Genomic DNA, 27797 nt, shown 5'->3' with positions numbered 1-27797 from the left:
GCCCTTTAATCAGAACAGTGGAGGGCAGCAATCTCTCCAAAGCAGTGAGGACTGTGCACCAAGGTGCAGGAGGGGGTGGATTTCACAGGACAGATAAAGAAACTTTGGAGATGGAAGACTGAATTTGTAGGTCTGGTCCCTGGCCCTCTCAATGTTGTAGATACCAACAAAAGTTGGTATGTGGTCTTCTTGGGTACATCCCAGCTCCGAACTGCCTGCAGAGGATGTTACCAATGTGTCAACTTTCCTGTGCAGAGTATCTCAGCTCACCTGGGACATGGGGGTTTATTATCCATTTAGTATTAATTTCAAAAGGGCTGCTGTGGCAGTTTTCCACACATGGAAGAAGTAAAGCAATCAGAATTTTACTGTGTCAACACCAGGAGACAAAAATTGCGATGCTAGCAAAGCCAAGCTCTCTCTGAAGGGCTAGCCTGTGACCTTCCCTTGTCTCTTCCAGCTTTCAGTGATCCAGGAATTTCCAGGTGATTCTTTATCTGGTGCTGACCTAACTCCAGGCTGCCTCCATCTTCACTTGGCTACTTTTTCTGATTGGGTTGGTTGGTTGGTTGGTTGGTGGGTTGGTTGGTAGATTGGTTAGTTGGTTGGTTGGTTGATTTTTGTCAACTTGACACAAAGCTAGAGTTATCTGAGGTAAAGGAAGCACAATAGAGAAAATGCCTGCAGAAGACTGGCAAGCCTGTGGACACTTTTTACACAGTGATCAATGTGAGAGGCCAAGCACATGGTGTGCCACCCACAGACAAGTAGTCCTGGGTTCTATAAGAAAGCAGACTGAGCAAGCCTTGACAAACAATCCAGTAGGACTTCTCCATGACCTCTGCTTCAGTTCCTGCCTCCAGGTTCCTGCCTTGAGTTCCTGCCTTCACTTCCCTCAGAAGTGGACTTGTGACCTGAGATTTATAGAATGAAATGAGCCTATTTATTCTTAAGTTGACTTTGGTCATGGTGTTTTATCACAGAACTAGAACCCTAACTAAGGCACTGTTGTTACTCTGTGTAGATCTGTCCTCTTCTTGGTTTTGTTTGGTTTTAAAATAATCTACCCCTACTACCTCCCTCCAACTCTCTCCTGAGGCCCCAAAAATCCATCTTCTTCCTGATTTCATGTCCTTTTTGTTATTGTTATTATTAATAGCTCCCTGAGTGCAATTAGTACTGACCATATACACATGGTTTTCAGGCCATCCACTGAGGCTTTGGGCACTCATACCCCCACAGAAAAGTGACTTTGCTTCCTCCTCAGCCATCATCTGCAAATAGCCCTTTAGCTAGCAGTCAGGTCTCGGAATCTCCTCCCCCTCAAGGCTGGAATTTCGGCTGAATTGTCTTGTACACATCTTGTGCAGGCAACCACACCTTCTGTAAGTTGATTCCTTCACCAGCCAGCTCCCATCTGACAGAAGGCTCTCCTCCCCCATCCTCTGGCTCTTGCATTTTTTCTGCCTGTTCTTCCCAGATGTTCCTTGAGTCTGGGAGTGGGAACATTTGACCCACATATGGCTGAACACTTACAATAACTGATTTCCAGCACTTTGACCAGTTATGAATCCCTGCCTTGACCACTACCACTGCAAAAGAATCTTCCTCCCCAGTCATGGCTTTTAACCAGATTTATAGTACCAAACAGGATAAATCTCCTGTGAAGCAGGCCTCAGATCAAATCAGAGGGGGGTTGATTACCCCCATGTCTGCTGTGCTACTATTGCAGTAGTAGGCAAAAAGTGACTGGCAGGTTGATATTGTAGCATGCAGGGCCTTGTCCTTGGAAGACCATTGATGTCTTTTCTGTCCCAGCAATCTGCATAATAAACACCTTCCAGCACTGTGACAGTGAGACTGTCTGAGGTTGGCTTTACAGTATGCACTAAACACAGTTTGACCCCATCTTAGAACCTACCTTAATTACATCAGGAAGGGCCGTGTTTTCAAACTCCTTGATTTCGAGGCTACAGAAGTCAGGGCTTGGGTAGATCACTTAGTTTAGTGAGGCTTCAACGTGCTCTCACCACAGTCTTGTCCCAGAGCAAGAATGCAGGTGAATTTGAGGCAGAATGGTGGAGAGGACCAATATTGGGAGAACAAACAAATGACCCCTGAGAGAAGATCAAAGAGAATCCATCAGAGGAGAGAAGGAACTTAGGGAAAGATCTAGAAACTATAGAAGCAGGAGGGAGTGCTGTTTATAACAAGCAGGGTTGTGAGACAATGTTGGATACCACAGAGACGTGTAGAACTCACGGGGAGGCTTCTGGTGATCTTAGCATGGATCTATCTTTTCATTCTGGACAGAACTGATAGGACAAGAGAGCTACATGGAGAAGGAATTTCTGCTGGTTAGTCCTGCCACAACACTTGGAAGCTTTTAAATTCCATTACATACATCAGGAGCCTCAGGAACCCATTGAGGACATTCTCATATTTTCCCATATTCTTATATTGCTGGACCCTCTGATGCATACATGAGAGTGTTTTCATATCAATTCTCTCACATAATACAGTGAAGTGGCAGATAAATGAATGACTGTGTCTATATAAGGTAATTATTTCAGATGACAATATTTTGACTTTCCATTTCCTTTAAATTAGTTTTCCATGGTAGGGGGCCAATTCACATTTTCAAATTCGTGCAGAAGCTATTTTAATTGTGGCTTCAAACACGGCCACTCGTGTTTTGTAAATGTCGAAATGCGGCCTTATTCTGATGGAAATGATGTCTCTTCTATTGGTATTGTGTTGGTAAGTATGTTTTCACAGACACCAGTTGTGAAATAGTGTAATGTGCCCAATCCAAGGAGTGTTAGATGCTTTAAAAAAATTACCTTCTTTTATCTGCTAGCAGGAAATAATGTGACTTTCCTTACGGTTACCAGAGTTCATTTCAATTAAATGTTAATGAGGAAAAATGAGACAAATGGGTTTGTGAGCGTTACTGCTCAGACCTTTTAATTTTTATAAATTCACTTGCTGAGTTCAACTTAACCCGGTATGATGATTTCATTTGGTGCTTAGAAATTCCACCCAAATTTCATACGATGGGTGCCAGAGGCAATCATCAGCTCCAGGGCCTAACTCTTGTAGTCACGTTATCCATCTAAATCTATACCCGGAGAAGGAGCATGCTAGGAAGGTGAGAAGTATCATTTGTCATGGCGTTCTTGCATAAAGATGGCTGGGGCTTTGGGAATAAGGCGGTGGGCTAGTTTTTCTTCTCATTAGTTGCTTTATTTGTAACTGCAGGGCCTGTCAGAAGCAGGGACTTAATAACCTTCAAGTTTTTGTGCATTCATATAAAAATGGTTGCATGAATTTTTGCCAAATCATTTTCCCCAGGAGGGTTATCAGGAATACTTTTGCTGGTGAATACAGAATAACCCTTCTTTGGGGAGCTCTCAGCTGAATTAAATATATAATTGAAGTAGATTCATCCAGAATGAGACATTTATGCTGATCGTGTACAGGTTTTGATGATTCTGAGCCTTTACTTGGAGTGTCTTTTCAATTCTCCACCAGGGAAAGTTGGAAGGAAAGTACGAGGCCTGCTGATAATACAACCCCAGAGTGCAAGGCTTGCATTTGTAGTTAGAGACCATTATCTCTTTATCTCCCGGGTCTTCACATGCATTGTGGTGAGTCAAGAGGAAACCCAGAGCCCTGGATTCTGTGAAGACCTCCAGAAACATCTGTTCTGCACCCTGGACTAACGGGAGACTAGAGGATACAGGGAGGGAAAGAGAGGATGGAGAGCAAAGGCTTTGCTGTAGTTCTGATTGCTTCTCAACATGACCCGCTTTTGCCTTACAGACATTGGGTTCCTTTGTTTCTCTGGCCCACCTGGTGCTTCCCTAATTCCTGACCACAGCACGTCAGTGGAATGATGCTCCCCTTCTCTCTGGTGTGTGTGTGTGTGTGTGTGTGTGTGTGTGTGTGTGTCACTGTGTGCAAAGATGTGGGTGTGTGTTGAAAGGTAACTTATAGGAGTTGTGTCTCTTCTTCCACTGTGTGTCTCAGGACCCAAACTCAAGCCATCACTTGGCACAGCAGATATCTTTACCTGCTGAGCTCTGCATCTGGGTTTTTTGAGACAAAGTCTCTCATTTGGCTAGACAGACTGATGTCAACTCTCCAGTGTAGCTAGAGTTTTCCTGCCTGGCCCACAGTCAGGACAAATCTCTCTCACCCGCCAGTCCCACAGCCTCTCAGACCCAACCAAGTAAACACAGAGACTTATATTGCTTACAAACTGTATGGCTGTGGCAGGCTTCTTGCTAACTGTTCTTATATCTTAAATTAATCCATTTCTATAAATCTATACCTTGCCACGTGGCTCGTGGCTTACCGGGATCTTCACATGCGGCTTGTCATGGTGGCAGCTGGCAGTGTCTCCCTCACCCAGCTTCCTGTTCTTTCAATTCTCCTCTCTGTTAGTCCCGCCTATACTTCCTGCCTGGCCACTGGCCAATCAGTGATTTATTTATTGACCAATCAGCAACACATTTGACATACAGACCATCCCACAGCACTCCAGATCCAATTGCCTCTGGTTCTCCAGCCCTGGGATCAGGTGTGTGGCCAAGCTCAGCTTTTTACATATTGATGGGGATCCCATCTCTGGTCCTCATGCTTGTCCTCATCGTCTGGTACAATCTCTCAATTGTTAGCTCTTTGACTGCTCAGGCCCATCTCTCCTGGGAAGTTCAGCTCCCCATCCCACTGGCTCCTCTGTATGTATGTTGGGCAACTCAATGAGTCAGCTTCATATTCACAGTGGAGCTCAATATCCCACCTTTACCAGACTGGTCCCTTTGGCACACCCTTAGACCAGTGAGCCTGATGTTTTTCTCAGTCTTTCCTTTTTATGTCAGCAGTATTGGTCCTTCTGAAAAGCCCACTGGTCCATCTTCCAAATGTCCGGGAGCTGGCAGCCACCACTGTATGTCAAGTTCATGTTGAACGATTGTCCCCCTCCCCTCAATCAGTACCTTCTTCTTCTTCCCAGAATGAAATCCACAAGCCTTACCTTGATTCCCTACTACTCTTCCTCCATCTCTCCCTCCAACCACTTACCCTCCCTCAGCTACACCGAACATGCTCCTTACCACTTTTCCTGCCCCTAACTGTTTTTATGCTTAGTATTCATAAATTATTCCTCTCCTTCTAATCACAGCTCAACTCATGCAAAATTTCCTATCAGAAATACATAGTGTACACTCATACCCACACACAGTACTCTGTCTGCTTATGGCTCTCTATTTTTCCTTATAAATGTAGCATTTCTTAATTCATCATAGAAGTTGTTCCTCAGTATCGAGGAACGTTGCTTTGAAGACCATCAAGCGTACCCAAATCTGACCTGCTTCAGTCCCTTATATAGAACAAATTTGCATACAGCCTTCAAACATCTTTTTGTATACCTCAAGTCAATGCAACATTACTTATTACCCCTGATAAAATGCAAATTCTGTGTAAGCATAATATTCCATACTGTATTGTTTAAGGAGTAATGACCAGGGAGAAAAGTCCGTATATGTTTAGGAGACATAATTTTCTTCAAATATGTTCAGTCCACAATTGTTTGAATCGCTAGTTGGTTGACACAGCAGATACAGAAACTGTACATGCAAAGGGTATAGTGTGGCTTGGTCTATTACTTACCTCTCTCCACTATATTGTAGGACACATGGGAATAGGAATTTAATTGATGTGCTCTGCTGTGAGTCCAAAGCCTAGCACTTTAGCTAAGTAGATAAGATGCTAAGTCACTATTAGGAGAGAAAGGAGGACAATTGTCTGACATTTGGTTCCAGGAGTCCCACAATAAGTGGAAAGTTCTCTTTAGATTTTAGTGCTGCTATACTGTCTGAAGAGAGCCTTCTAGTGGATTCCATTTGCATTCAGAAGCTGTCAGTACGATTGCAAATCTTACTACAATCCGGTCCCTGCCTCTTTCGCCGTTTCTCACTGCACACGTCACCTAACCTTCATCTACTGAATTGGATTCTTTCCTCCCTACAGCATACTCAGAGGCCCTTTCCTTCGGTCATCACAAAGCTAGACTCTTACTAAATCATTTTAGGAAGATCTGTACCAAGTCTGTTCTCCTTTTCTCTGGCCATTTTGTACTACATGGCTTTGTTTCATTATCTTTCTGAAGTGTATTAACAACCAAGATGCCCTGTAGACTGAAGCTTTGGTTTGCTTTCCCCATCACTGCCTTCCGACAGCTCCTTCATATCCACCTGGTATATGATAGGTGTCAGCTTGTTATTTGCTTAATGAACGAGGAATTGAACTATCAGCGCTCTCCTACCATCCCCTGATGCGATCACAGTTAAGAACTGTTCATGGATCTGCCGCTGAGTACACACCATGAACTGGTCAGCTAGAGAAGAGAGAAACTGACAGCGTTCTTGTCAGAAAATTCAATAACTACAAAAGCATTACAAAACGGTTGGACAGAGAGGCTCTCACTGTCATTGCAAGCCAGATTGGGCAAATCCTAATTTCTTGGGACCAACCTAAATAGAGGCTTCCCAGAGTCTGAAGCATCAGGTCTCAGCAGGCGTGCATCAACTTTGAGTGGTACCACCAGCAATAGCCCAGTGGTCATTGGCCTTTTATCCTGTAGCTCAGGTGAGATTTCGCATCATTCTTGTGGATTCTGGACGGCTTTCTTGTGGGGTCCAGGGACAAAGTGACAACTGGCATGCTACACATTATAAATATCGTACAGTTAGGATGACATGCACTTGACTGTAGTCCAGAGATCTAGGGCCCTGTCATGGTGTTATCCAGACATTCCCAGCTCCATGCCAAAACCTAACTATGTAAACACTCTGGTTCTCAACATATAGGAAGCACATGTCTGAAGTTATAAATCCTCATGCTATCCACTGGGCAGTAATTGCTACTGTGTGCTCTGTAGCTTGTCTGACCTCCCATTGTAAAGCACAGTCCTTGTGTGAAATAATTGTAAGACTCTTTTAGGTAAACTTTTAATTTTCATACCTTGATATAAAGGTATAAAAAAGTACCAAAGACTGAAAATCAAAGTCAGAGAATCATCAGCTATTAAATGACATAAAGCTAAAATCAGCTCACTTGCCTGCAATGGGGATAACTTACCTCAGATGGGGCCAACTAAAAATGCCCCAAGAACAACAATCCTTTCGCATATTTTTTTTTCAGTGAAGTTCAGTCTTAATGCATGTTTCTGTCATACTACACTCTGCCTGGGAATACTCTCTCCTTCCAAATGGTTCTCACCACGTTGACTTCAGGGGACTTATAAATAGGCAGGAGAAGAGAAGACCACCAGCAAATAATTCTCAAAAGATAAAACCAAGGAACTCCAAGAGGTCAAGTCAAATACACCTCAGGGAGAGCGGGTAGTCCAGGTATAGTGCTGGAGTCCACACCTGACCTATAGTCTCAGTTGACATAATCAGCGAAGGTTGATTTCTTACTTTGTAATGCTAAGCTTGAGTTGGCTCCCCTCCTCCCTCGTCTAGAAAATGTGATGACTACAGTTGCTGGGTGAGGGAAAATCAATGGGGGGCGGGGGAGCAGTAAGGACTTTCGCCCCAGGCTCACTCCCAGCCCATTGGTCAAATCTTGTCACATGATTCAAAGTGAACCACCAGGGAGACAGAGAGGTTTAGAGAACTGAGTGGGTATTTGGTGTATGCTAATTCCGCCAGCCATGTGAACATTTAGTGAATTTGTTCTTTTTTTTTCTTTTTCTTACTGGATAAAAGGAATACCAGTGGACTCTCAGACTCCAAATGTAAAGAATCCCGGCTTAACCGCTATCTTGTGGGGCTTCTCAATAGATTTGGCATCAGTCTATATAAGCAATGAAAGCTAACTCTCTTTTGTACAGCTTACCCTGGCAGGGGATTTCCTTGCCCTGCATGACCTACTTCCCAGGATCAAGTGACATATTGTAATATGTGTGGATGTGTTTCATAAACCACCGGGTCTTGTGCAAATCTATTCCCTTACCATCTTGACCACTATCATTTCCATGGCTACCAAAGTGGAGAGGGCTGGAGACTGCCTCAGTCTGTGTGTGTGAGCAGAGAAAAGCACTGTACTACTCATCCTTCTAACTGCCTCGTGCCTCAGAGTGCCACAGTCTCCAAACTCGTTGAGTGAGTTTCCCAAGCATATCTGATGCTTCCCGGCCTATGTGACTCCCTCTCACGCTGCCTGAGTGTCTTCTGTGTCCTGCTGCCAGCTACTTTATCCAGAAGACACCCATGTGTCTATCAAGATTGATGTAAAATCAGCTCCCTAGACAGCTTTCCTCATCCCACTTCCAAGAGAGCTGGAGAACAGAGCTTGGAACTAAAATGTCCCCTGAGTCCTGTATGTTGAAGTCTTAGTCTCCAAATGCAGCAGTCTTTAGAGATGGGCTATTTTGGAAGTGAATGGATCTTGAGATCTCTGACCATATTGACAGACAACCCGCTGATCGATTGCAGATTTGATAAGACTTTGGGAACTGAAGGACATTTAGGAGCTGTGACCTAGCTGTGAAGAATGTAAATACTTGCGCTCTCTCTCTCTCTCTCTCTCTCTCTCTCTCTCTCTCTCTCTCTCTCTCTCTCTCTCTCTCTCTCACCTCCTTTTGGCCATCAGGAAGCAAGCAGCAAGTTCTACCACATTCTCACTGCTATCCTCTGGTGCCTTGCAGTGGAACCAGCCAGCCCATAGGCTGAAAACCTCTGAAACTGAGTCAAAATAAACTTCCCTTTTTCAAGGCCTCCCCTTCCAGAAAACAGTAGTCTGTGAGGCAGAGAACCCTTTGCCAGACCAGTTCTGAGTGATCGCAAGCCTGCAGCTCTGGCTCATAGACCATACATCGCTCAGACATCCCCCAGTTACAGAACTCTTTCTGGTAGATTCGGAGTATAAAATCGCAAAAGATCCACTTTAGTTTCTAGCTTTGTACAGTATTGGGCGAGGGCTGCCATGGGGTCAAATCATCATTTATATATACCTATGTTCATTTTTCCCCCCACAATAAATTGTAGTTGGAATTTTGACACACCCATTTCCCCACTGGGTTTTGAGCTCTTCGAAGTTCAGGAAACAGAAGCTCACATGCATTTCTGTGACCTCAGAAGTTAGCCTAATGTTCACACATTAGCTAAGAGAGGCAGAAAAGCCCTGGTTTTGACTTAAAGCATTTGCATGGATTTGCTATAAGTAATAAGAAAACAATTAAACACTAATTTCAAGTAGGCAGTGCCCATGCCACGGGAATTAGACTATGGAATCAAAAGAAGAATGGGTGCTGGAAAGGCCCAGGGGGAAAAGTGTAGCACAAATGACAAGCCAGGGGGCCGTTCACAGTCCCTAATCCATCCTGGTCTAATGCCCTCCTCCTTGCTGGGATCTCAGCCAAGTTGTGCTCCTCTGAGTTCACCTTGGATAATGAAAACAATGTCTTCTCATTCATCATCTATCAAATGGGTAGCCACATCTAACATGACAACAGACAATGTGTGTGTGTGTGTGTGTGTGTGTGTGTGTGTGTGTGTGTGTGAAGGTACATGAAGTCAGAAGCCCCTGGCAGCTGCTTGCAGAACAGAAATTGGTACATGTATGCCTCCATTCCTTGTTTTCATCACCCAAGACTATTTAGTACTCTAGCAAAACCATCAGAAAGAAACATGCTTTTCCCTTTGGCCAATGCTAAAAAGATTCCTGTGAAGACACATGGGAGTGTGAAGGTGGGTAGATGATACAAACTCTGGAATAACCCCACACTGAGATAAGATTGACTTCTTAAGACCCTCCTTAGGGTGTCGTCTCCATTGACACAAAAGTATCACACTGACCCTTGGGGTGCAAATGGAGACTGAGATTGAATAAGCCCTTCAAGGACATTAATCATCTTTTGCCACACACAGGATTTGGGAGTCCAGCCAAATCCACTCAAGCTTGGACTTTAAAACTGTCATCCCCACAGGTGCTGTGGACAGGACACTCATTGTTATTTAATGGTCCCCAGGCAGATATGAACTGTGTACTCAGTTTGATTTTTCCGCTAGGCTCCCCACCCCTGGATTTATACTCATTTACCTTAAGAGTTGAAATTACAGTGTGGTGTTCTATTCAAAGTCCACACTGGAGTGATTAATAATGCAGAGCCCTCACATGCTGTATGATACGAACTGTGTTGTTAACTGTATGATTATGAATGTGGTTTGAAATATTATTAATGCAGGAAGTATCAATACTAAGACACTTCGCCCCCAGTGAGGTTTGCTTTTCATCAAGCGTGAGCCTCCAGTAAGCCTGGGCCTTGTTTAGAGACATCATCTGCCTTCCCTTTGAATGCATTTAATTAAGATTTTCAAAGAATTGTGGTTTTCATGTGATCCCGAATGGAATGTTGTGAAGCCTGTGTGTGTTCATTTTAAATGACCACCTACAAACAGGGTGTCTGGCATTACTGGTCCAGAGATGATGAGGGAGCTGGCCTTCTCTCTCTTGCTGTCTTGGGAGAAGTTTCAGTCTTATAGACTAGAATAAACCCATGTTCAGAGTCAGAGAGAGGAGTGTACCAGAAGGGTATGCTTTGTTAGTTTCACCTAACATCAACACTTTCAGTTATAAGTTTTCATTGTCGTAATTAACTTAAGAAACCGGAACACATTGACAATATACATCCGTGGTACATTGTGATAACCTGACCTATGTACACAGTCAGCAATGACCAAACCAAAGTACTCATCATTTCTCTCCTCTCCTTGAACACTGACTCTTTTGTGTTTAGAGCCTTCAGGCTCATCTTCTATAAATCAATGTGCCAACACTGAGCTTGAGGAGAAGCACATCGATGTAGGCCCAAACTGGCCTTTGAATCTGAGTCTGAATCCAAAACCCGGGCCCTCTCCTGGCCTGCTGCAGGCACAAGCTAGTAACTCTTCCCTCTGGGGTAACTAACACACCCTTTGAAAGCACCTCGGGACCTTCTTCAGATCTGGGAGTCAGAGTCTGGGACAGTTCTGTGAAAACTGGAAGATGATGGCCACCCTAATTTCATCACAAAATTCCTTCTCTTCCTCCTTCTTCCGAGATGCTTGAGATTGTGAGTTTGTCCATAAAAGGAACACAAGTCTACTGACTGACTCCCAACATCTAACTGCTAGGAAATAGTTCCCATCTAAGTGATGTCAAAATGACACAGGGTGATCAGTTTGTCCTTGAGAAGGATGGCAGTTTCTCAAACCAAAGAGGACCTAAGAAACCACACTGAACAGCCTAAGGATCCAAGGCTGCTGGAAGCTAGTATCACATCTGAAGAAGATTCCCACAACTCTGGGTTTGAGGAAGCCACGTGGATATTGTTCCGTACAAAGTCTCATAGAGACAAATAACCAGACAACATCCATTAGAGCAGCGGTTCTCAACCTTCCTAATGCTGTGATCCTTTAATACAGCTCCTTATGTTGTGGTGACCCTCAACCATACAATTATTTTTGTTGCTACTTCATAACTGTAATTTTGCTACTCTTATGAATCGTAATGTGAATACTTGTGTTTTCCAATGGTCTGATGTGACCCCTGTGACAGGGTCATTCAACCCCCAAAGAGGTCATGACCCACAAACTGAGAACCACTACATTAGAGAGACAGTGGAAGAACAGCATATCTCCAGTGTTCACCTCTTCAAATTATTTACAACTAATTTAAGAATCTCACCATGAACCCACCTAGGAGTTGCAGACTCCAAGACTTTACCAATAAAGTTCAAAATATGCTAGTATTAATATAGCTGGAACCAGAATGGGGACTAAATGCCTGGAAGTTTGTCAGCTGATTAATCATTCCTTTGTAAGCACTGTTTTGACTTTCGCTGTTGAAACATCAATCTGCAGTACACTGGCTAAAGGCCAATCTGGCCTTCGCCTTGGCATAGGACCATGTACTGTGGCTCTGTGCTTCTTGTCCATTTATTAATGCTGCAGACTTCCTATAATTCAGTCTAAAAATAGCATTCTGTGAAAAACACTGCATTTGTGATGGAGGCCCAGTAAAGAGCCACTCAAGTGCATGTATGTCCCTAGAGAGAGCAACGTGAGGCCCCAAACCCATCATTTGTTATGCTCCTCCAAAATCTTAATTTTTATCAAAATATAAAGTAAAAGAAAAAATAGGAGGAAAGTGGGAAGAGAAGGGTAAAGAGAAATGGTGATTTTCCCCTCATCCTGCTACCCCACCCCCAAATTTTCAGTCTAAATCATCTCTATTTTTAATGCTCAAGACCGATGTGCTGAGAGAGATTGAAACCACGGAAAAAGGCTTTTATTAGAGGCTTTATTTCCAAATGGAACTCTGTTGTGCTCATCTCAGATTTTATTCTGCATTTCCTCATTAGTTTGAACAGCAAAGTCTTCACGAAAAGCTATGGGTTGGGCTGCTTCTTCATCTGGTATCTTGCAGCATCTTCTCCTCCGAGTGTTTTTAGACAAAAACCATTTCGATTGTAGGCTCTCCTAGACCACATCCCTGATTTGAAGTGTCTGTCCCTCTGCTTAGCTACGCTAGTCCTCAACTATGGGTGATGATTCTCTAAATCTATGATTGATTTTTGGACCCAGAAGAACTTGAACAAGACAAATGATGTTTGGGAAGCTGTGGGAGATACCAAGGACACAGGTGAAGAATGGCAAGGGATGTGTTTCATCATCACAATGAAAACCAGCCAGGGCGATATGATCTCACATTGTATGAGGAGATGTGATTCGTGTGTGCAGCTGGCATCTGGGGTCAGGAGCTGACGCAGAACTCCCAAGGAATACATTGTTTGCCTTTCAGAGAAATTGAAGGAAAGGAAATCTCACTCTACAGCTTCACACCTGATCGCAAAGAGAAGCTGGGAAATGGCTGTTTCCTAAAGATACAGTTGGGAGCCAGGGTTACAGGGAGGTAACAAAAACCAGGATGGCCCAAAGCTGGCTGGAGAAGACAGGGCTTGGCCACCTGCTTCTCAATCAGCTTGGAAGAGATAACAACGCCCTGGCAGCAGAGGGGAGTGGAAAGAACCGGGACTTTGGAATAACCTATTTGTTCCACAGGTAATTACCAAACACATGCTGTTTGCTGAGCACCTCTCTGCCTGTGGACCAAAGGAGCTGGGTACACACTGACTCCATGACCGCCTAGCTAATAGTCTGGGGACAAGGCACTTAACATCTTTAAAAACAAAACAAAGAAATGGGGGTGGGGGTTATCCGGATCCATAACCATTGTCACGAAGGTAGGATGAGACAATTTATGAATGGAGATAGAATAAGATCATTTGTGAATGGAGAGCCACCTCTATCTCTCTAAGCCTGATTGCTCAGCTTTTAAGAATAGACAGTAAGGTCTGTCTCACAGTACCTTCCCAATGTTCAGATGAAGGGAAAGGTAGATGAGGCCTCCCCAAACCCACACAAGTTAAACTTTAAGAGCACCTTACTAAGGATAAATAAATCATTTAGAGAAAGGTGCCAGAACCTTAAACTGGCCTTTATCCTACAAGCAACCCCAGAAGAAAAGAAATATGAATTGAGTCCCCATTGCTTCTTTTTTTAGATAGAAAGAGATTTTCGGCTATAACTGAACAGGTTCCTGTTAGGCCTTAGGCCACTGGGTTCTGCTTCAGGTCACAAGGGACGCAGCAGAAGAGCTGGCTCCTTGTGCACCTCTGGGAGCTTCCTCTGTACCCACAGGCAAATCTCACTCACTGCATCACAAAACATAAAGCTCCAAAGCTGCAGAGAGTCCCCTACTGCAAGCGTTTCCTAAAAATTAGCAACAAAGATCCCATCTTCCCGAAAGTGAATGCCTGATTTGAAAAGAGAAAAACTTTACCACACCCCCCAGCATGGTGGAGAGGAAAGGGCCTAAGTAGGGAGAGAGATGACGGTGGTGCCAGGGCTGACCCTCACAGGTCATAGAGAGAATAGGCTGCCACCCAAACCCCACGTGTTCTGTTCTCACTGCTGAAAAGCCCTGAGCATGTTCAGGCTTTGAGATTCTTGTAATTGTTGGGATCTGATCATCTGTAGTAGCTGGTTTTCAAATAATTTGAGATTCTGATACTCCATCCAAACACAGAAGCTTAAAATGAGTGGATTACGGGTGCATTGCCCCACCCTTCCAGCTAGAAGGCACCTGAAACATCTGAGTATCTCCAGCCAATACACTCAACCCTGGTCCTTCTCAGGGGACCTGAGAAGCCCTGCTTTCTATTCTATGAATCCAACGCCAGGAGTTGACTTAATTAGACAGGTATTGACTGTAAAACTCTGTGTGTGTGTGTGTGTGTGTGTGTGTGTGTGTGTGTGTGTGTGTGTGTGTGAAGAAGCCCTAGTGAACTGGACCCATAGGCTGGCTTGAACAGGGAAGAGTTCAACATTATCTACAGATCTTCTGGAATGGACCCAGTGGCCATGATGCCTCATACAAGAGAAATGATGAGAGAATGTGGAGAAATGCGAGACTAAAGGTCTCCCACGGGGAGCAGGAAGGACACAGATGTAGAAAAGAACACAGCTGTAACCCCTCTGGAGGCTTATAATACTTGGGGGTAGGGGCTATGCACGAGATTAGAAGTGGCACATGTTTCCAAATGGCAGTTGGGCAGAGGGACAAAGATGGTGACCTCGCTGTTTCTGTACCCTGGCCCCAACAGTATTTTATGCTGGGATACCTACAGATAAGAGTCAGAAATGAGGGCTAGAATGGTGGCTCAGAAAGTGAAGTGGTTTTTATGCAAGCATGGGGACTTGAGTTCAATCCCCGAAGTCCCATTCATGAAACCAGGTGTGAGAGCATTCACTTGTAGTCCCAGAACTGAGGAAGTGGAGACGGGTTTTTCCCTGGCCCTTGCTGGACAGCCAACCTGCCTGAACAAGTGTGCTATAGGTTCAGTGACAGAGCCTGTTTCAAAAGTGAAAGTGGATAGCAACTGAGAAGGACACCTGAGATAGATCTCTAAGCCTCTATATACAAGCACACACATATACAAGTATATAATACACACACACACACACACACACACACACACACACACACACACACAGAGGCTCAGTCAGAAAGAACGTGTCTGTTTTTCCTTCTCTCCTTCTCCACTCCCTTCCACATTAGTTTTTTTTTTTTTTTTCTGGCTTTCTATGTGCCGATTTCTGGTGATATAAGGCTGATCAACTGCCCTTGCCCCTGGGTCCCCAACACCGTTGGGGAAATAGCTCATTATAATACAGGGCACTAGAGATCCATTCACAAGCAAGTGCATGAAAATGAAAGGGGGAACTAATTTGATCTCTTTGAAAATTATGCAACTACAGTTTGGGCTTCCCAGGCACACATTGATGGAGCAGCCAGGAGCAATTCAGGAACTGAGTGTCAAATTGCTGAGAAATCCTTCCTTTGCTCTGTGTGTCAGCACAGCACGTTGCTGGAGGCTTGTTGCTTGATGTAAATGCTGGGGAAGGCGGGCCAACCCAACCAAGGTAGCTGCACTCTGGGCAAGAGTGCCAAGAAAGCCAAAGCCACATCACACCAGCAACTACCCAGAGAGTCCTTCCAAACAGTAGCCTTGGGAATGCCAGTCAAAGCCCCGGAACACAAAGCTGTCTTAGCTAGTCTTGTGGGTATTTGCACTGGGAAGGAGGCAGACATAACCACTCCATTAGCTTTCAGGGGGGATTACGACTGTTCACACAAGATAGCCATGTTCCTTGGAAACTATCACCAACAGCTCCCAAGGACAATTCCCAATTCCCTTACTTGCGGTATTAAGATTATAAGGCCCCATTTATAAATGTTAGTGTTTAATGCTCTGCCATTGCAAACATGCAGTCTCTGAGCTCCCTGGGAAATATAACCCACATACTAGAAAAGATACCTCTGTCTACTAAGGGAGGTTTGGAGGGATGCTACTGGTTTCCATGCTGTGCCAATGTCTCCCCAGGGGGGTTGGGCTCCCCTGCTCAGAGACTGAAGCAGCCAGTATTTGTCTTTTAGGATGTTTGATGCTTTTGTTTCATTAAGAAAACATTCAAATGCTAATTGGTGATGTTTCTCATGCCTTGCAAGTGTGATGGAAGGAAACCATCTACCAGTCATCATATTCCAATTAAGCATTCATTCCTACGGAGGTTTGCAATGTTATCTGGACTTGTCACCTCTTCTCTGAGACAGAAACCATGGCCTTCATTGCCCTGACCCCTGCCCGCCTGCCCATTGCAGCTCCTCCAGTCAGCCCCCCCCCACTTTGGAGCTGCTGGGACCCCAGTGTGGCAGTTTCCAACACCAGTTTTGATCTGGCCTTCTAAAATGTATCCTTCAGCCCGAGATCTCTTCCAAGCTTGTTCTTGGCACCTTCTCATTTACCTGTATCCACTTAAATACCAATTCTTTCTGATGGTCCTTCCTCATCCTTTCATCCTTTTAGACTATGTAGTGGTCTTAGTTCCTTTTCTATTGCTTTGATAAAAACACCATGACCAAGGCATTTTGCAAAAGAAAGAGCTGATTTGGGCTAATGGTTCCAGAGGGTTGGAATCCATCATGGCAGGGAGTGTGGGATCAGGCAGCAGGAATGGTGACTGGAGCAGAAGCTGAGAGCTTACATCTTGAATCAAAAACACAAAGCAAAACACTAAACTGGGAATGGCAGGTGATTTTGAAACCTCAAAGCCCACCCCTAGTAACATACTTCCTCCAACAAGGCCACACTTCCTACACTTTCCAAACACAGTCAACTGGGGCCAAAGTGTTTCAGTGACTAAGACTGTGGGGAACATTTATCACTCAAGCCACCTAGCAGCCCATTTGGAAATGCACCGATCCCCTGTGTCTCCCTCTAACACAGAGCCTAGCCGAGGAACTGAGTCCTCTGTGGTTACCATCGGGTACCTAGTACTCCTCTTTCAGAGCACACAGAGAGCCTCAAAGAACCCATGAGATGCATACTAGATTTAGCTCAAGTCACTATGGTTATGATGTGGATGGTGTGGATCTAGTGGTGTGGCCACTTTGATGGTGAACTCCTTATTTTTTTTTTTCTTTGACATGGTGTCATAATCATGTGCAAGTATTGGTTCATTCCCCTCAGTGAAAAGATTGCTTAGTGCTTAGAGATATAAAAGAAAAACCTAAGTAAAGACGAGGCCACAGGCCAGTGGCCTAGTATTTTACATTATAGTAAGGGAGTCTATGACAGTTCAGTGCTATCAGCATTGTGTGTCATCTCAGCCAGGCTGTTGGTGTTGCTGGGAAGGTTTCTTGTAGATGTGGTTCACCCATTCAGTTTAAGTGAAGCTGATTACCCTCCATTAGGTGGATGAGCCTCATTCACTAAAGACTTTAGGAATGAGAAGGAAGGCTTCCCAGAGAAGAGAGCGTTCTGCCTCAAGACCACACTCATACATCCATACATCCTGGTTCTGTTTCTCTTTAGAACCCTAATTCAGTGACAACCCATGAGTGAGTGTCTGCCAGAGTAAACATAGCTTTCATTGTCAGACCCCGACTCAACAGAAGCCACAGCAACTGATCAAGAAGAACTGTTTAATTGCACCTGAAAGTTGCGCATGCCCCTGTAGACCCAGACAACACTGCCTGGGAGTCAGTCGATGATAGAGCAGAGGCTTCTTTTCCCTTTTGGAAACATCTAGACACCATGCTGAGAACCCAGATACCGCTAGAACAACTAGATGACGTCAGAACATACTGCATACAGGGCGGACATATAGGCAACCATTCTATCATTAAAATCTAACTTTCAGGGTGTGTGTGTGTGTGTGTGTGTGTGTGTAAATATACACAGGCATATGTACATACACACATTTACATGTAAGGCAAGGAACATGTGTAAAATTTTAACAGGTATGTCCTGACAAGTTTGAACTGTACTCTGTGAAAACAAGGGCATCCTGGTGTGATTATTCCTCGGCCATAATAAGCAGTTTCCATATGCTAGGACGTGGTCGAGTACATTGTTGCTTTTTTTTAACATGCAGTTGGTAAGGTTCCAGTGCTCTACCAGCTTTCACAGTGGAGAAACCACAACACCAAGAGACTCAGGACTTTCCTCAAGGTCACCCATTTATTAGGTGCTGGAATTTAAAAGCAAGGCAATGCATCACCACACTGTACACATGAAGCTCCAAACACCTGCTAAGTCATCCTTTACTCTTTTGCATATTGCTGAATGTCTTATAAACCATGTAGGTGAAGCCAAGTGCACCCGGGAAAAATCAAAATTCATAGTGGGCAATTTACTAGAGAGATTTTATATGGAAAGTTGATTATAATAATACTAGCCTACACAAGCAGCCAGAGGAAGGTGAGGCAGCCCTAGGACTGCCAATGTCACTCCTGGACTACAGGCACAAAGGCAGGCAGTGCTGCTGTCAGACTGATGAACAGAAGCTGGACGTATAGATCATGGTCCTGGGTGCTGAGAGCTGCTGCAGAAGTGACCTGTGCTTCAGACAGCCTGTTCACTTATACTTAGTTTTTAAAGTATATAATAGAGTCCTTCAAATTTTCAAGTTTACCTGGAACTTTAGAACGTGATCCTGGGAACAGGATCTTTGCAGATGTAATGAAAGGATCTCAATATAAAATTATGCTGGATTTCAGATGTACCCTCAACCCAGTGACTGGTGTCCTTCTAACATGAGGAGATGACGCAGAGTCACATATAGCGAAAGGGCATATGGAGAGTGGGGGGCAGAGGCTGGGAAGGAAGGCAGAGTGACAAGACAGGAGCACCAAAGATGCTGACGTTATCAACATCATGAAAGCACAAGGATTCTTTGCCAGTGTTCAGAAGAGCATAGCCCAGCTTACCCCTGGCTTCCAGACTTCCAGCCTCCAGCCCTGAGAGAATATATCTAAGTAACAGTAACCCCATGGTCTGCATAACTCAGACCCAAAGTCCTAGGAACGTACCTCACTTTGATCCCCAATAGACCAAACCTTACTTGAAGCCACTTGGGAAATAACACCTAGGATCTGCCTCCCTGACGCAGGACTGGAAGAGAAAGCACTAAATCATGTAGAAAGGCGACCTGAACATTACAGAGGATGTACACGCCAAAAGATCCCATGGATAAATTATGACCATGGGAAGGGAAAGAAAGGGGATCTTGATTCTCCCTTCTTTCCTTCCCCCCCATGCAGGGTCTAAGAGATGCAGCATCTCCAGGAGCTGCCTAGGTTCAGCAAAGCAGCCAGACCACACCTCCTCTGGGTGAAATGGAGGCTCCATCAGTAGCCTCAGTGGTCAAGTGGTAGCAGCCTTCAAAGTGAGATCAAGAACAGATATTGAAATATTCAGTTGGGTGACTCTGGAAAAAAAATGGTCCCTTTAAGGCCAGAGTGGCAGCTGTTGTCTTGTGAAGCAGCCACTACTACCACCTCCCCTCCCTAATAGCAGCAGCCCCCAGTATGAAGGGCCCATTGGATAAGATAACTTGCATGAATAATCAATTGAAAAAACAATTGAAAAAAGGCAAAGCCTCTCCTGGTTGAAGCTTCAGATAAAAAGGAGGATATTTTGAATTTGACAACCAATCTACCTTTAATCCTATCAGGAAATAAACTCAAATCATAATCTGATGTTTGGAATTGCATAGCTTGGGAGGCGAAGTTATTTCCTCTGCTGGCTGTTTTCCCTCTCTAGGCAGTGTGGGTGTGGGGACCAGTGTCTGTGACTCATTCTCATCTGCTGCTGGTGGGCAACTGTTTGCTTTTTCTTAGCTTTGTTTTGCCTCCTTTTTTTCTTTTAAATTGCATACATTATCTTTTTCTAATGTGTTTTTAAATAATGTCTTTCACAATTAGGAGCAACTCGGTGAAGAATATTCTGTAATGACTCCCTACACCTTCCTAATGGACCTTTCTAGTTGCACTTGAGCAAGAGGATGAGTCCCTAGGAAAAAGAACTGGGGTTTGTGGACTTCAGCCTTCTATATCTATGGCTGAATTCTCCACAGGGGTGATTTTCAGACCTTGGCTAGTAAAATGTCAAGCACTGATTAACACCCCCTTGGGATTTATACACAAAGACCTTCTAAGTCCCTGAGAGACCATGTGATTAGCTTCACAGAGTAGCTGACCAACACCAGGGTGTATCATTCCCCTGCCTCAAAAGGGACATCTGCAAAGAGAATTCTTCATAACACCAATGTCCATCTTTTGAGTACTTGGCTTGTCCCCCACTCTGCAACAAGAGCTTGGCATAGCTCTTTCAAGCCATCTAATATGAGTACCATGTATTCCCAGTTGCAGATGAGGAAACAGATTCAAGGAGTCTAAAATTCTTGGGCAAGAACACACAATTAGTAAATGGCAGATGTGGGGGATTTGACCTAGGTCAATCTGAGTCTAAGGCCTGAGTCCGTTCCAAAATCTGTCCTCTGTATACAGATTCATGCCACATGCAAAGAGCTAGAGATGGGTGATGAAAGACTTTGGACTCTGTACTTACCAGCAATATAAGCCATTCATGTTAATGTTCCCACAGGTAAACAGAACATCAGTTAAGAGTTAATAGTGCAGTGATGGAGCCAGACAAACTCAACCGAACCTTTCTCTTACCCTTCAGAAAGCTCTTACCTTAGCAGCATTCACATAGTCACAGCCACCATTATTAGCTCTGGATGACTTACTGGCTCTGGGTCTGAACTTCCTCACCTGTAAAAGTGACCCAAGAAGTGACAAAGGTTAATGATAAAATCAGCATGTGCAAGGTACATACTCCAGGGAGAGACTTACACCAGGCACTCCATAGCTATCACTAATTTATGACTCAACAAATATTTACTGTGTTAAATAAAAAGAAAAGTAAAGCATACCTTGCCATAGAGACAGACATGAACAACTTCATGAGAAAAAGAAAATCCCAATGCCCATGTAAATATTGGAATTATAGAAAATAATAATAGTAAGTGTCATAGGGGCAAAGAAGAATCTTGCAGTGGGGTTGCTCAGAGACAGCATGGAATTTGAGTTGGACCTGCAATGATATTGGAGGTTCAGACTAGTGTGAGTCAGGTGTGGTTTTCAGAGCAGAGCTAGGCTCAACAGTAAAGCCCTACTGGTGCACAGGAAGATAAAGAGATTTCTTCATTGCAAATCAACTGTGTTACTAAGTGCCTTCTCTAGTTCATCTGACTTTTTTTTGTTTATAAAAGCAAATCATTCTCAATGAAAGAAGCAGTGAATTGGGTGGTGATCTGCTTCTGCTCCTGCACTGCCATGGAGAGGTGACAAGTCAATCTGCCTCCTTAGGATAGTAGTGTTCAGAGTAAGAGCCAACAGACTTTCTCGGAATGGCAAGATAATTAATGGTTTTGTGCTTGTGCACCGTATGGATTTGGTCCAACTGCTCATCTTTGTTATGGTACACAATCTTTGTTATAGTACACAAGAGCTATAGAATAAAGAATGACCAGATATGGCACATAGAACATAGTTTCTCAACATCTGTTTTTCATGACTGGAAAGAAGAGAGGAAGGTTTATAGGTAAGAAAAAAGCCTACACAGAGGCCTGAAAAAGATGTCCACCTAGCATCCTTGCGAAGACCTGGATGTAGCGTAGGTGGGAACTAGGGTGCTGGCTCAGTGGGTAACTCACTTGCCACACAAATGGAAGGACATAAGTTTGAATCCCCAGCACTCACATAAAAGAGCTCAATGTGGGACCAGTGAGATAACTTAATGGACAAAGTTGTTTGCCACCAAGACTAATGACCCAGAATACAGATGATAAAAGGACAGAACTAACCTCCAAGAGTTGTCTTTGGACCTCCACACAAGTACAGTGGCTTACAACATACATAGTGCTCCTATGATAAAATGGGAGGCAGGCTTATGAGTCAGCTGGCATGCCATATGCAACAACCAACAACAGAGAGAGATCAATCATGCTTCAAACAAAACTGGAAGGTGAGAACCTATACCTGAGGTTGTCCTCTGACCTCTACACATAGGCCACAGCACATTGCAAATACACCTGCACTCACACAAAGACATTCATACACACACACACACACACACACACACACACACACACACACACACACACTGGGAAATATTATTTGAAGGTGTGTTACTTTCGTTTATGTTGCATTTGTTTAACTCTGTGAAGCTGTGTTACTTTGCCTGTCTAAACACCTGATGGTCAATAAAGAGCTGAATGGCCAATAGCAAGGCGGGAGAAAGGGTAGGCAGGGCTGGCGTCAGAGAGAAGATAGAGAAGGAGAAATCTGGGAGGAGGAAGTAGCCAGAGAAGGAGGAGGACATCAGGGGACAGCCACCCAGCTATACAGCAAGCCACAGAGTAAGAAATAATGAAAGATATGGAGAAAGGTAAAAGCCCAAAGGCAAAAGGTAGATGGGATAATTTAAAGTTAAGAAAAGCTGGCAGGAAACAAGCCAAGCTAAGGCTGGGCATTCATAATTAAGAATAAAGCCTCCATGTGTGACTTATTTGGAAGCTGTGTTGTGGGCCCTCCAAAAGAGCAAAAACAACCAACAATATTTTGGCGTTCCAACGTAGAGCTAGAGTAAAAGAAAATCTAACAACACACACACACACACACACACACACACACACACACACACATTGTATACATACATAGCCCAAAAACAGATTTAAAAAAAGAATAGATGGTTCACACCCAGGTATTATTCAAAAAGGATAGGATTCAAATGTTGGTGGCAGTACCAACCACATACTGACTCCAGGACACCAGCTTCGTTGTAGCTCAAGGCCAACACCGACAAGTGCCACTTACTTCCTCAACTCTGTAGAGGAATTGCACCAGATGAGCATGAGTGTGCAGCTGAAGATAATCAGAATCCTCTGGAAGAACCATCAGATGAAAAAGAAATCAAGTAAAATAACACACTATCCACATTTGCTAGGCTCGGAATCTTGAGACTTACCCAAGTCCCCCCTGCCCAGCCAGCACAGACATATGCATCTGGGTCGGGCATTCTGCACTGAAGAGGCAATCAGTCATTTATTGGATGAATAGATTGATTACTTCTAAGCCCACAGGACTGTGCCTGATTTGTCTGCTACTGACAAATGACTCCTTGCTGTTAATCTGGCCTCAGTATCTGGCCCATCCATCCATGCATCCGTTCATTCAGCAAATCCCCCATGTCAGAATCCCACAAAGTCAGAAGAGAAGCATGCAGAGCAAGCCTAGCCTACACTCTCACTAAATCTATAAACTGGCATCCTTTGAGCTTTTTGAGGAATAAGCAGTGACCTTCTCTAGGGTCCTAACTGGCCTAGTCAGCCTTACATGTTGAAAGGCTTCATATTCATACATATTCAAAGCCCAGTCTCCTCTTGAGCCTTGATGGTCCAACCCTTTCCACAGCTGCCGGAGATTACAGGAGGTATAGTACAGTACCACTGTAGGAGACAAAATTAAACTATAGCCCTGCATGGATGCTGCTGCAGATGTTGCTACAGACATGTTGGCTGTTACCTTTCTTTTCATGCACTGGGAACTTGGTAGCAGGTGCAACTTTGCTATAAAATTGTTCTTCCAAATCAATGGATTTGTATTATTATGCTAAGTTCAATCTATTAATGTGTGTGTGTGTGTGTGTGTGTGTGTGTGTGTGTGTGTGTGTGTGTGTGTGTGTGTATACATGCAGCATAGGAAAAACAAGCCATTGTGGTGGTCTGGCTCATACATTAAAAAGAAGAATGTTTGTTCACCTAGAGTCAGTGGGTGGGACTATGGTCAATTCAACAACTTTCAAACCAGATTCTCAAGATGTTCTAAAACATCAGAAAGAGCATGGCTCACAACTCCAAGAATTGGTTAGGTCCAACAGATACCTACTTCCCCAACCATCTTCCTGATCTTATATTGTCACAGTCGCAGGGCTTTATGCTGCTGGGACACGATGCCTTGCTGCTGAGGAGATGATCTCTTATCTGAGGTAGCTCTGCCACCTACAGCACACAGCCCTGCAAAGCCACTGCGTCAGCATAGCAGACAGGATGGCTTGTCTACATACAACGAAAAGGGGTGGGCCTGCCTTTCCAGCCCAGGAGCTCTCCATGTGTAAGAAAGGGTTGTGAGGATTCTTGATTAGCATGCAGAGATAGAAGCTCCATTGGGGTGAGTTTCAGTGATGGAAAGATATTGTCACATTAAAGTGGAAGAGAGAGATTTTAAGGATTAGCTTCTGAAAAAAAAAATCTCCCAATATCCAGAGGAGAGGCACTGTTTAAAAACAAACAAACAAACAAAAACTGTGTTCTTATGGTAAGTGTAGCTCTCCCAATCCATACCCTGGTTGATGCTGGTCACCCTTTCTGGTCATCTTTGTCATCCAGCCTGTCATGTAATGAAAAATAGTTTTGTCAAAAGGAGGTGATTTCCTGAGACACTTGAACTGTGAACCCAGGGTAGATTTCTTAATCTGTTTAAATCATGTCTAAGGGAACAATACATTCTTGGAGGACAGAAGGTTATTCTCATTTTTTTGTGTGTGTTCCCAACACAAGAGCCTAGTTCCTGTCAGCCAAGTGCGAAGCTCAATGAATGGGTGTTGATGTCAAGAAATGAAGTGTGGTGTGCACTGTCTGTGGTGTGCTTCCTAACAATCATGTCATAATACTCGCAGCACTGAACGCTTGTGTGTGAGACACATTACCTCAGATTCTCACAGTACAAGGTGGGTATCTGTTTTGCAGATGAAATAGAAACCCAGAGCTATCCAGCAGCGTGTCAAGGATAGACACCTAACGACAGTCAGATTCCATAGTGAGACTTCCCAGTTTGTCCCGCTCCCCTGTATCTTTTATAGTCATCATGATTGCATGTGCAACAAAAAGAAATGAATTAAAGGAAAATAATTTGTAAAGCTTTCCTCTTTTATTTCTTTTTGTTTGAAAACAAAACAAAACGAACAAACAAACAAAAAAACCTGTTTTCTAGTCTCTGGGATTTCTCTGAGAGATTTTCTTGCCATAATCATGACTGCAAACGCCTCTGAGTCTGCCTGAATGTGACCTGGCTCTGCTCTGAGGGTGACTGGCTCTCAGATCTATGAGTAGAGACCATTGCAACATCTTTCCAAGCATGCATTCTGCATATCCTTGGAATCCCAAGAAAGAATTCTTAATAGGAAAATGCACACATGCAGCCCTCACCATGTTGGAACACAGTTAATTGCAAGAGAATTCTGTCACTTTTACTGATTTCTCTTTACTGGCGTTTTAGATTTCAAAGGGGACCTAAATTAAGTATGAAGGTCTGCTGGATTGAAGATCTAACAAGAAAATCCAGCTCATATAACTTTGGAGATCTATAATGTTGGTTACCCAAGAGTCAGGAGGGGGACTTTGTCATTTCTATGTTAGACACTGTATGTGTGTTGCTCAGGCTTCAAAATCTCTCTTCTTGGGGCTGGAGAGATAGCTCAGTGGTTAAGAACACTGGCTGCTCTTACAAAGAACCCAGGTTCTATTCCCAGCACCCACATGGCAGCTCATAACTACTGCAGCTCCACTTCCAGGGGATCTGACCCCTTCACGCAGACATACATGCAGGCAAAACATCAATGTACATTAAATAAATATGTTTTAAAAAATTATAAAAATCTCCCTTCTTCCAAAGAAACTGGAAGATGTTTACAGAAGACCCTTAAATGGGGTTAGTGAATTTAGCAAATCTGTCATTAACAAGTCAGATCTCTCCAGGTAAAGTTCATCTTGATCCTACTTAGACTTGTGGAGGGAACTTTGAAAGGTGGAGGAAATGAGGAAGGAATGGACAGAAATTGTAAGCAGGGCAGAGCAGTGTGTTCCCTCGGGGAGCCCAGAATCTGTGGGGCAGAAGACCTGGAACTCTAGTAGGAAGTTATAGACCTATATGCAAGTAAGAGGTTTTACCATGTGTACTCAGGACCACACATGCAGACTCTGTGAGGAGAAGGGATTGAGCATCAAAGTCTGTGTTCTCAGTAGTCAGACCATGTGGTTCTGATGGAAGCATTCCTTAGACTGCTTTTTGGGCCTGGAACTGTCTTGTGGTCTTTCTAAGAATTACTCTTTAGATGTACCTGTCCCTTGGAGCCAAAGTGGGACACGGAGATAAAAAGCGAAGTGTCAGCATTCCAAGAATCTGTGACCTAGTGGGAAGGAGACTTGGAAGCAGAGGGTTATGAAGGCAGCATAATCCTGTGAAGCAAAAAATGCTGGATGCAATGGGAGAGTCAGAGGAACACTGCAGCTTACATAGGGAGATGGGGGGGGTAACAAATACCTTCTCTACATCTTTAAGGGTGGGGCAGGCGTTAGCCAGAAGTCGGAGATAAGAAAACTCATGGAACAGAAAGCCTCTTAATGGGGAGATGCTGAAGGTGAGGGCTGATGTAAGGCGAGAGGTGGTAAAGAAAGCAAACAGAAGCCGAGGGCTGCACGTATGCCTTTTCTAAGGTAAGGCAACCATGACTTGCACAGGGGCAGGCATATGCTGATATTTGCATCACTGTAGCCCCCAACTGTGATGGATAGTTCATTCCAAGTCACAGGCTTTGTCCTAGTAGGTGGAGTGTTCTCAGGGCCCGGCTGTTCTGACATGCCTACAATCAAAGGAATCTGAAAAAGTCTACGGTCTGATTTTGTCTTTTTGTTTCATTCAATCTTTGTCATCAGATGTTTTGGAACAAAATAAAGCTGAAAAGCTAAATAAAGGAGGTGACAGGGTGACTAAATGTTGAGTCAAGGTAAACTCTCCTACATAAAGCGGCTACAAACATGTGTCTCTCACACGATCTGGGTAAAATAGAAATAAAAATGAGCGCATGAATAAAATCACATACAGTGTTCGTTATCTGCCCTTATGAGAATAGGCATCAAGAAGCATCACCTTGTTCTGCAAAGTTCAAAAGATGCATTTCCCACCAGATAACCTGTATTAACCAGCTATGGAATGCCCAGAGTGAGGTTATACAAACAAGAAGAGCAGCCAGAAGCCAAAGCTGAAGTCAGAGCAGTGCACTCCATGGAAGAGACTTTTCCTTTACCCAGGGAGAGGCCTCTGAATTCATTACAGAGCTGTCTGTGTCCAACCCCAAGTCTGTACAGGAGTGTGTGTGTGTGTGTGTGTGTGTGTGTGTGTAAATCACATGCAGCTGTAATACCATGTTATAAATGATACTACGTTAAGTGGGTATAATCAAGTGTGGGTAATATTTCTTTCTCTTCAAATGTACATAGAGAAAATCAAAACCAGGAGAAAAAAGAAAAAAGAACCCTTAAGCTGTCTAATGGATTCCAGCTGTTGGAATTATTATTGCAATTAATATGATTAAGTGACAGAACACGGGTGACTTTGAATTCCTTGCAGTTGTGTGTAATACTGGAGCCAATGCAGGAACTGATGTCGAGACACAAAACCTACAACCTCAGTCCCAGAGACTGCCTGAAGACCTGCCTGTTTCAGAAGTGGCAGCGGATGGTGGCACCGCCAGGTATGCTCTCGTTCCTCACTGTCTTTGTAAATATGCTCTCAGAGGGTCTGGGGATGAAAGGCTACCAGAAGGAAGAAGATGATGATGAGACATTTGTCAGGAAGGGTTGGTTGCCAAGAGTACCCCAACCATGATTTGGGGTATAAGTATGTAAAACTCTCTAAGGATACATTCATTATGTGTATATGGATGTGTCAGCATGGTACTGCGTCCGATATATCTTAATACAGAACAAAGAGAT

The 27797-nt window shown here is 43.9% G+C and overlaps 1 protein-coding gene across 4 annotated transcripts in view; it reads left to right on the top strand.

Annotated features, from left to right (window-relative positions):
• Positions 1-27797, top strand: part of Ldb2 (LIM domain binding 2) — a 347302-nt gene that overhangs the window by 311671 nt on the left and 7834 nt on the right. For all 4 annotated transcript variants that reach the window (XM_059275843.1, XM_059275841.1, XM_059275842.1 and 1 more), the window contains exon 6: positions 27433-27556. In XM_059275843.1, coding sequence (XP_059131826.1) covers positions 27433-27556 — 124 coding nt within the window. The remainder of the gene's footprint in view (positions 1-27432; positions 27557-27797) is intronic.

The sequence above is a fragment of the Peromyscus eremicus genome, chromosome 10 (assembly GCF_949786415.1).
Source record: "Peromyscus eremicus chromosome 10, PerEre_H2_v1, whole genome shotgun sequence".
In the NCBI taxonomy this organism is placed as follows: domain Eukaryota; kingdom Metazoa; phylum Chordata; class Mammalia; order Rodentia; family Cricetidae; genus Peromyscus; species Peromyscus eremicus.
The sequence above is the reverse complement of the archived record's forward strand: the minus strand, read 5'-3'. Positions and strand labels throughout refer to the sequence as shown.